Below are 10,710 nucleotides of genomic sequence, written 5' to 3'. Positions count from 1 at the left end.
GAGCTACTGGAATGATCGAATGAAAGAATTACCTACATTAAAGTCTTTCATAAACTTTAAGATGTTATTACTGTTACTGAAAGGGAAGAGAGTGTGTAACAATAAACTTGTCTAGAGCCAGAGGTGCAAGTTTCTAAAACTACGAGCAACACAAGGTCGCTCTCCTAGGAGGAAAGACTGCAGCAGGCGCAGAAAACACGCACTCACGCCCTCCCAAGTAGGCGGTGCACGCAACACGCCTCTCCCAGGAGGCCGCGGTGCTCCAGGGCGCAGGCGCGGAGCCAGACAGCGCGAGCAGAGGGCGGTGTCTTGGGGGCCGCAGCTTTCCCTGGCCCCGCCCCTGTCGAACGTCTTCGTGGGGTCGCCCTGGAAACGCATTCGCAAGAACAGACTGGGGCCAATGGGAAGGGAGCGAGTTCCATGAATGGACCAATAAGGAGGGAGCGGTGCGGGGTTTAAACCCGAGCGGGCCGGCTCCTCCCGGCGTGCTGCAGAGGAACGGCTGTTTATCTGTGCTGGGGTCAGGTCTTTAGTTAGTCCGAGAATCCGGTGTTCCCGTTCCTGCTTCTGCCAACCGAGCCGCTGCCTGGTGAAGAGAAAGCCATGGCGCTCCGAGTCACCAGGGTGAGCCGTTGCGGACCGTGAAAAAACGCGGTCTTCCTTGCTCCGGGTTTCCTGCCTTGACTCACCTGCGGGAGTCCCCGGAACCCGAGAGGACCGTGGCTACTACAGAGGCAGTATGGGAGAGGGGTTACCGGGAGAGAACTGAGCTGGGCCTCTGGCGAGCTGGGGGACTTTTGGGGACGAAGGAAGGTGAGAAAAAAATTGAACGGATCTTGGATATAGACCTTGAGAGTAGATGGAGGAGGATCAACGGGAAACCTTTTTAAAAAAGCAACGGAGGACCCCTGAGTAAGCCCCCCACCAACAGCGTAAACCTTTTCCCAGAGCAGTATCTGTACTTGAATACCCCTTTCGACTGTAATTCACGGGGCTAAGCGAGGACTAAAGAGGTAATCCCGCAATAGGTGAATGAAGAGTTTCTGGGAGGAAAATGACTGCTGAGGCCTTAGAGCCTGGAACCACGTCTCTCCTTAGAACCCATTTGCAGCCAGCTTTCCTTCTCAATTATGTCCGCCTTTTTTTTTTTTTTTTTTTTTGGCGGTGCTGGGGATAGAACCCAGGGCCTTGTGCAAGCAAGGCAAGCACTCTACTAACTGAGCTGTATCCCCAGCCCCTAAATTGTGTCTGCCTTAATTAACCCTTGACTTACTCGAGCCTCCCTGGACCAGCCGTCAAAAGTGCTCTTTCTTATTTCAGAACGCGAAAATTAATGCTGACAATAAGACCAAGATTAGTATGGCAGGGGCAAAGCGTGTGCCTGTGGCCACTGTTGCAGCCTCCAAGCCTGGGCTGAGGCCAAGAACAGCTCTTGGAGACATTGGTAATAAAGTCAGTGAACAGCTGCAGACTAGAGTGCTTCTGAAAAAGGTAACTATCTTCCTGACCCAACTTCCCTGTAGAGCCCACATTCCAGCTGTGACCCTTGATAGAGAAACATTCCATTCTCTCTCTCTCATCCACAGGAAGCAAAACCATCAGCTACTGGAAAAGTTATTGCTAAAAAACTATCAAAACCTTTGGAAAAGGCACCTGTGTGTGTGCCAGAGCCAGAGCCTGAGACTGAGCCTGAACCAGAGCCTGAACCTGTCAAGGAAGAAAAACTTTCCCCTGAACCTATTTTGGTAAACTTACTCTTTATTGAGTGCTTAGCATAGAGCAAGCCCTGCTAAACATTTTATGTGCATTAACTCACATAATCTTTATTTACTCTTAGGGATGGGTATTATTTCTACTTTTTGGATAATGGCTAAGAGAAATTAAATGATGGTCAATATGAAATTTAAGCCCTTGCTGTAGCTTCAAAACCTTGGCTTCTTCTTTTTTTTTTTCAGTTGTCAATGGACCTTTATTTTATTTATTATATGGTGCTGAGAATTGAACCCAGTGCCTCACATATGCTAGGCAGCGCTCTTGCACTGAGCTACAACCCCAGCTCAGAATCTTGGCTTTTAACTGTTTTCTTATATTACCCCCTTTGTAAATGATATTAAATAGTAGATGCCTGAAACTTTTTGTCTAAGTACAAGCCAATACTATCCAAAATTCATTGACTGAAACAATATTTTCTTGAAAAGAATTGTCTGTGATGTTGGAGTATAAAAAGGAGTGAAAAAGAATATATATACCTCCTCCAAAGAGTGAAGAAGAAAATGGATTAACAGTCTGAAACTAAGAATTTTTTGGGTAGGAAAGTAGTTAGCTGATAGGGCATTTGCTTAGCATGCATGAGGCCTTGGGTCCAGTCCCCACAGCACCAAAACATACAACCAACTAAAAATGCCCAATAATTAACTTTTTCTTTCTTTCTGTTTTTTAAAGTCCTATACTGATTAAAGGTCTCACTAAGTTGCACAAGACTGGCTTTCTTTCAACTTGTGATTTTACTCCTTAGCCTCCCAAATAGCTGGGATCACAGGCCTGTGCAACCTCACCTGGCCCCATACTGTTTCTTGCCTTTGATTTCCCCTTTAAGAATGCCTTTCCCATCCTCTATCTCATTTAGCAAATAACCTTTTTGTTTTTCTCAAAACAGCTCAAGCATCAGTTCCTGAAACTTCCCCTAATTTCCCCACCCTTTCTCTGCTCCCACAATCAATCTCATGAGTTTCTTTACTATGTCTCTACTAAATTTAAAGCCTCTTAAGGATGCTGAGGCAATTTCTAGCACAGTTTGACTTGAAGAAGGTGCTCAATAAATATTTGAACAGTGTGGTAAAAGGAGCATAAAGGAAATGGTTAAAGGCTATAAAGTCAGATAATCCTTGGTACTCAGGACAGAACTTATATTTTCCTGAGTAGTGAGAAGCAATTCCTGTTTTGAAATGGACTAAAGGGGGCTGGGGTTGTTGCTCAGTGGTGGAGCGCTTGCCTGGCATGTGTGAGGCTCTGGGTTCGATTCTCAGCACCGCATATAAATAAATAAAAGTTTGCCAACGACTAAAAAAATATTAACTAAAAAAAAGAGTGAACATTAAAAAATTTCACCTTTAAGGAAAAAAAAAGAAAGAAATGGACTAAAGGCTCATTTGTCATTAGTTTTTTAATTAACTTCACATGATGTTGATAAACAGCTTTATGACTTGCTGGTTTTCTTTGGCAGAAAGTCTAGAATATGAATTTGCTTCTCTTGCCTGTTAGCAGTTACATTCTGCTGGTTTTAAATTGGCTTAATCTAAATTGACATTTTCCTTTTTATATTATTCACTTCCTGAGAAGAAATTAAACAAATCTAATTCTTTTCTTCTAAGGAAATGAATTGTCTTCAGCAGTATTGTTTCTTGAGTTGGTATTACCAATAATCTGACCTTCATTCCCAAGTTATAGTGTGTGTCTTCTGCAATTATTTCAAAAGTTCTCTCTGTTTCAAGGTTGATACTCCCTCTGCAAGCCCAATGGAAACATCTGGATGTGCTCCTGCAGAAGAATATCTGTGTCAGGCTTTCTCTGATGTAATTCTTGCAGTGAGTGATGTGGATGCAGAAGATGGAGTAGATCCAAACCTTTGTAGTGAATATGTAAAGGATATCTATGCTTATCTGAGACAACTTGAGGTCAGTAAAATCACTAGAGTCCATTTTTTCTAAACTATATTTAGTTTCATTAAAATTTGGGGGGTTATTGTTGTTTTGTTTGAAATGGGGTCTCATTATGTTTCCCAGGCTGACCTTGAATTCCTGGGTTCAAGTGATACTCCTGCCTCAGCCTCCTGAATAGTTGGGACTACCAGCATGTGCTGCAATACCCAACTATTAAAGATACTTTCTATCAACAGTTTACAGTAATGAAGCAGGACTTTGGCAACATTTTCCTTTTGGCAGGGAGGTTACTGGGAATAGAAGCACAGAGTACACTCCATCTTCTGTTCCTTTTATTTTTTAATTTTGAGACAAGGTCTCACTAAGTTGCCCATGCTGGCCTCAAATTAGTGATTCTCCTGCCTCCTCCTCAATTTCTGGGATTACAGGCAGTGGATTTTTTTTGTTTTGTTTTGTTTAAACTAGAGATTGAACCCAGGGACACTGACCCACATCCACAACCCTTTTTATTTATTTATATATTTATTTATTTTTGGTACTGGGGATTGAACTCAGGGGCACCTAACCACTGAGCCACATCCCCATTTCTGTTTTGCATTCTATTTAGAGACAGGGTCTCACTGAGTTGCTTAATGCCTCACTTTTGAGGCTGGCTTTAAACTTGTGATCCTCTTGTCTCAGCCTCCTGAGCCACTGGGATTACAGGCATGCACCACTACGCCTGCTGCAACCCTTTTTATTTTGAGACAGGTCTCACTAAGTTGCTTACGATCAGTTTAGTTGCTGAGGCTGGCTTTGAATTTGCAATCCTACTGCCTTACCCTCTCAAGTCACTGGGATTACAGGCATGCAGCATCATGCCTGGCAGCATTTGTTTTTGTTTTGTTTCTTTTTAGTATTTTTAGTTGTTGATGGACACAACTTTACTTATTACCTTTTATGTGGTGCTCAGGATCAAACCCAGGGCCTCATACATATGAGGCAAGTGCTCTACCACTGAGCCACAACTCAGCCCTTGTTTTTTTGTTGGTGATTTTTTTTTTTTTTTTTTTTAGTTGTTGACTGACCTTTATTTATTTATTTTTAAATTTATATGTGGTGCTGAATTGAACCCAGTGCCTCATGTATGCCAGGCAAGTGTGCTACCACTGAGCCACAGCATCAGCCCTGTTGTTAAAAATTTTTTAAACTGGGGCTGGGGATGTGGCTCAAGTGGTAGCGTGCCCGATCCTCAGCAGCACATACAAAGATGTTGTGTCCGCTAAAAACTAAAAACTAAATATTAAAATTCTCTCTCTCTCTCTCTCTCAAAAAAAAAAAAAAAAGAAATTAAACTTTATTTTAGTTATTTTTATGTGGTGCTGAGGATCAAACCCAGTGTCACACGTTAGGCAAGCACTCTACCACTGAGCCGAAACCCCAGCCCCCTGGCAGCATTTCTTTCTTTTTTTTTTTTTTTTTTGCCTTTATACATGTAGTTTGTTGTTGTTGTTTTTTACATTACAATTCATATCTCTGTTTATATATAAAGTATGTTGACACCCAAGTTATTGACATTTTTCTCTTATTTCCTAAAATCTCAGTCAGGCTCTGGTTTTTCAGTCTTCAGTGAAAAGATCTGAAATGATGGTATAGTGTCTTTATTTGTGAGGAAGGTGGATACAGAATGTGTGCCAGCAGCAGTGGTTATGAATTGGACATTATAACATCTAACAATGTTAAAAACCTGCCACATTGTTCTAGCTAAGATTTGCTTTCTTCCCCAGTGAAGTTCGTTACCAAATGAATAATTGGACTAAAAACTTATAGATTCTAAATACCTCAAATCTATTATATTTAGAAACAAAAATCTCACCTTTCTGGACATAAATGTCAATGTCACATGCAGTTGTGCTTCTAAGGATAATCTGCATTTTTTTTTTGCAGGAAGAACAGTCAGTGAGACCAAAATACCTACTGGGTCGGGAAGTCACTGGAAACATGAGAGCTATCCTAATTGACTGGCTAATACAGGTTCAAATGAAATTCAGGTTGCTGCAGGAGACCATGTATATGACTGTTTCCATTATTGATCGGTTTATGCAGGTGAGCCTGGTTCAGTAACTGAAGGTTCTCTATTCTAGGGTCTTAGCTTAGTCATAAGAAACTTATTTTTCAGCTAAAATCTGTCTCAGGAGATAAAATGTCATTAGTTAAGATTTTGCTATAGAAGTATGTATCCTTCATAACTGTCTCCTTTTGAAGTACATGTTATTTAACCAGTTAAAATTCTCATTATAGGATAATTGTGTGCCCAAGAAGATGCTGCAGCTGGTTGGTGTCACTGCCATGTTTATTGCAAGCAAATATGAAGAAATGTACCCTCCAGAAATTGGTGACTTTGCTTTTGTGACTAACAACACTTACACTAAGCACCAAATCAGACAGATGGAAATGAAGATTCTAAGAGTTTTAAACTTTGGTCTGGGTCGCCCTTTACCACTGCACTTCCTTCGCAGAGCATCTAAAATTGGAGAGGTACGTACTCCTTGAGAAGCCTTCGTTAGGATGTATTAGGGAATACTGCTGCTGGTTGTATATTAAATACCTAATGACGTGTGGGAAAGGATAAAGATGTTTTTTATTTATAATCAGGTTACATATTAATATCATTATGAAGCCTTTTTGGGGCAATTGCATTTGAGAACTTGTAGACATTTGTAATAAGAAGTTCATTGATAAGTGGGTTTTGTTCCAGGTTGATGTTGAGCAACATACTTTGGCTAAATACCTGATGGAACTAACTATGTTGGACTATGATATGGTGCACTTTCCTCCTTCTCAAATTGCAGCAGGAGCTTTTTGCTTAGCACTGAAAATTCTTGACAATGGTGAATGGGTAAGATCTATCTCACAGAACTCCGAAGCTTTTAAATTGTAAATGATGTTTGAATACAGAATTTTGTCATTTCCACTGGTTCCTAAATATAGAATCTATAGAAGGAATGCTAAAAATAATTTGTTTGTGATATCATCTTGATAGAATGCCCTCATTTCTTTACTGAATTTAATCTCCATAAACCCTTTGAGAAAGACATAGTAGCTGTTACCCTTTATATATGTAGAAACTGTCAAATGACATAACTGGAAATTCATTCGTAATCATTGATTCAACTAATATTTCTCCTGTGTGTCAGATACTACCCTAAAACCTAGAAATAGAGCTATGAATAAGAAACTCAGCCTCAAGGAACTTGGAATCTAGCTTTGGGGTGGACAACCCAGCAATTACATTAGTGTAATGAGATTTGAGCAGAGGTTTCAACAGAAGCCTGAGAGGGAAACTGGGGAAAAAAGAGGCTCAAACTTGTCTTAAATTTTAATTAAAATTAGTCATATAGTGTGTGTCCCCCTACCCCTCTTGACTAACATCTAGAAACTTTATGAAAAGTTGTAGACATTTGTAATAAGAAGTTCATTGATAAGTGGGTTTTGTTCCAGATTGAACGTTTTTGACATTTTGTTTTTGTCTTAGACACCAATTCTACAGCATTACCTGTCATATACTGAAGAGTCTCTTCTTCCTGTTATGCAGCACCTGGCTAAGAATATAGTCATGGTGAATCAAGGGCTTACAAAGCATATGGTAAGTCAAATTAATGATGAGATGTTGAAAAAATGAGAATAATTCAGATTTACTGCCTGCAAATTTATACTTTATTTTTAAGGAGATCATGTTAAGTGTTTTGGGTTGCTGCTGCTGTTTTACCTCTGAGCTGTACCTCAGGCCCAAAGTGTTGATTTTTTTAAATGAATCCTGTACTATTGGATATTGTAAGTTTTTGTTTCCCCAGTGTAATTACTGTGCTATTTCTCTTCCAGACTATCAAGAACAAGTATGCTACATCTAAGCATGCAAAGATCAGCACTCTAGCACAGCTGAATTCTGCACTAGTTCAAGATTTAGCCAAGGCTGTGGCAAAGGTGTAACTTGCAAATTTGAGTTGGAATACTATATCTGCAAATAAAATTGGCACCATGTGCCACCTGTACATATTATACTACCTTTACATACTTTTAAATAAAGGTCATGGCCCTTTTTATTTTTCATAGTTTAACTCGTTTTAATGTGGTTGCTTCCTATTCATGGGTAACCTGAAAGTTGTCTTAAAAGGATGGTGGGGAATATTTTTTAAAACTGCTTTCAGTTTACCAGGGGATCCAACTGATGTATATAATTGTTGCCTATGTGTTAATATACTTGTTATATATACCTGGCATTTGCTTTTTTATGAGGTGGTAAAAGTATCTAAAACTGTTACTTCATTAGGGGATACCACACGTGAGCCAAATCAGCTTGGAAAATCTTCTGCCTAGTTCTATGTTAAATATAAAAAACTGCCACCTCATCCTTAGTCCTTCTGTTTTATTTATTTATCCTGAGGTTTTCTGCCCTAAGTGATTTACTTTAACCATTATCTTTAAACTGTCAACTTTAATAATTTTTTTAAATGTTTTCACTCTGAAAAATGAGAATTTTAATTTGCATTCTAAACCTTGTTTTCATGTCATGTATTTATCATTGTTTATTGGTTTAACAAACAGGATGCTCAAAAACATACAAAGGTATCTTGTTAAGATAAAGGTAATTTACCCCTCCCTTCTCAATCCCATCAAAGGTTTGGAATGTATTCTTCCATTCCTTGTATAAATAAAGACAGACATTTAAGTTGTTATAGAGATTTTTTTTTAATAGGTTTCTTCTATACATAGAAGTTTTTTTCAACTGTATTTAGGCCTTCCTGGATTTGTGCATCACATTATGTGGTAAGGATGTATTGCAGTGTATTCAGCCATTGTCCTGTGACATTCAGACTGCATTTTCTCTTGCCTATACAGAACATGCTGTTGAAATATCATTATATACTATGCTTTTCTTTATGCTAGATTTCTCTGAGTATGCATTTTAAGTTGTGACAGGCAGAGCCAGATACTTTCTTGGTATCATGCAAATGTGCTGGTTTTCTTTGCCTCATTGTTAGAATTGAAAGTCTTCAACTGGCAAAAAAATATATTATTTGTTATTTTAATTGAATTTCTGATGGCAAGTTGAATAAATTGTCTTATCAATGTGGAAGGCTTTCTGAGCTTCTCATTTGCCTTATGCTGTCTTTTGCCATGCAGGAAGTTTTCACGTAACCAAATCTGTGTTTTTTTTGTTTTTGTGTGTGTGTTGCTTCTGAAATCTTAAGGTCAAGATGATTCCCAAACCATGAACAATTTCTAAAACTAATTTGTGTGTGTGTGTGTGTATGTGTGTTGCTTCTGAAATCTTAAGGTCAAGATCATTCCCAAACCATGAACAATTTCTAAAACTAATTTTTCTCATTTAGGTCTATACTTTAGTAAACCATTTATTAATTTATTTTCAGTGCCAGGGATTGAACTCGGGGGTGTTCTGTCACTAAGCTTCATTGTTAGCTCTTTTATAAATTTAGACAGGGTCTCAGGAGGCTGAGACTGGAGAATTATGAGTTTGAAGCCAGCCTCAGCAATAGCAAGACACTGAGCAACTCAGTGAGACCCTGTTTTTAAATAAAATGAAAAATAGTGTTGGGGATATGGCTCAGTGGTCAAGTGGCACATTCCTGTAATCCCAGAGACTCAAGAAGTCAAGACAGGAGGATTCCAACTGTGAAGCCAGCCTCAGCAACTTAATGAGTCCCTGTATCAAAAACTATAAATGGGGCTGGGGATGTGGCTCAAGCAGTAGTGCGCTCGCCTGGCATGCGTGCGGCCTGGCTTTGATCCTCAGCACCACATATCAACAAAGATGTGTCTGCCGAGAACTAAAAACTAAATATTAAAAATTCTCTCCTCTCTCACTCTCTCTTAAAAAAAAAAAAAAAACTATAAATTGATGGGAATGTAGTACAGTGGTAATGCCACCCTAGGTTAAATTCTAAAGTACCAAAAAATAAAATAGGTTGGAATAATCCAGTTCTTATATATCATTAATTATTATAATTATTAATCATTATATATTATATACCAGTTATAGGTATTCTACATCTGGGACAATGGAGCTAAATGGGTTGTGCCATGATCCATTCCCTAGGTGATTGTTTAAGTTCCATCCCAAATCAGCAACCAAAACTTCACCTGAGAACTTGTAGAAATGCAAATCGTAGTCCTAGAAGCATCCAGAAATAGCCCTCCCCATAATCTGATGCATTCTCTGGTTGAAGGACCATTGCATGATTTTTGTTCCAAATCTAGTCAGTGAATAACCTGATGGACAACTAACTGCTGGCAAAAATGAGATTTGAGATGAAATATTGGAAGGCAGTTTGGATAAATGGTTAAGTGAAAAAAGAATAACAGGATCACTAATTTTTATTTTTATTTATTTTGTTTTTGTTTTTGTACTGAGGCTTGAACCCAGAAGCACTCTACCACTTAGCAACATTCGTAATTCTTTTATTATTCTAAGACAAGATCTTGCTAAATTTCCTAGGCTGGCCTCAGGCAGATTCTCCTGCCTCAGGCTTCCAAATATCTGGGATTACATCTGTAGGATCACATTTTTATAAAACAAAATTAATTAAAGGAAACAATGTTCCATGAGTTTGGGGGTAGGATTAGCAAGCCTAATGCCTTTTACATCCTACTATGCCTTTTTTTTAAAGACAGAATTTTTTAATATCTATTTTTTAGTTTTCGGTGGACACAACCTCTTTATTTTTAATTTTTTTTAATGGAAAGCTGAGGATCAAACCCAGCGCCCCGCGCATGCAGGCAAGCAGGCTACTGATTGAGCCACATCCCCAGCCCCCTATTACGCCTTTCAAAAGCCAAGGAAATTAATACCAGGAACTTTATTAGATATAGGAGGGAAAGCACTGTGTGGTCAAGTTTAACTGGGAACTGCTGTAGCTATAAAAATTCTCAACCCTCTTTCTTTTTTCGCTTTCCACATATTTTATTGGTGCATTATTGTTGTACACAGTGATGGAATGTGTTGTTACATATTCGTACATAAACAATTTATATAACAATATAAATAAGCCAA

The 10,710-nt window shown here is 38.9% G+C and overlaps 1 protein-coding gene across 1 annotated transcript; it reads left to right on the top strand.

The window, feature by feature from the left end:
• Positions 1-279: 279 nt before the first annotated feature.
• Positions 280-8,775, top strand: Ccnb1 (cyclin B1). Its single transcript, XM_005319539.4, has 9 exons — positions 280-624; positions 1,321-1,491; positions 1,587-1,745; positions 3,492-3,674; positions 5,586-5,744; positions 5,940-6,176; positions 6,397-6,537; positions 7,174-7,284; positions 7,521-8,775. Exons 1-9 carry the CDS (start codon positions 604-606, stop codon positions 7,626-7,628), a joined length of 1,290 nt encoding a protein of 429 aa, XP_005319596.1. The 5' UTR covers positions 280-603; the 3' UTR covers positions 7,629-8,775.
• Positions 8,776-10,710: the final 1,935 nt, after the last annotated feature.

Source organism: Ictidomys tridecemlineatus, chromosome 1, assembly GCF_052094955.1.
Source record: "Ictidomys tridecemlineatus isolate mIctTri1 chromosome 1, mIctTri1.hap1, whole genome shotgun sequence".
Lineage (NCBI taxonomy): Eukaryota > Metazoa > Chordata > Mammalia > Rodentia > Sciuridae > Ictidomys > Ictidomys tridecemlineatus.
This window is presented reverse-complemented; position numbering and strand designations above follow the sequence as displayed.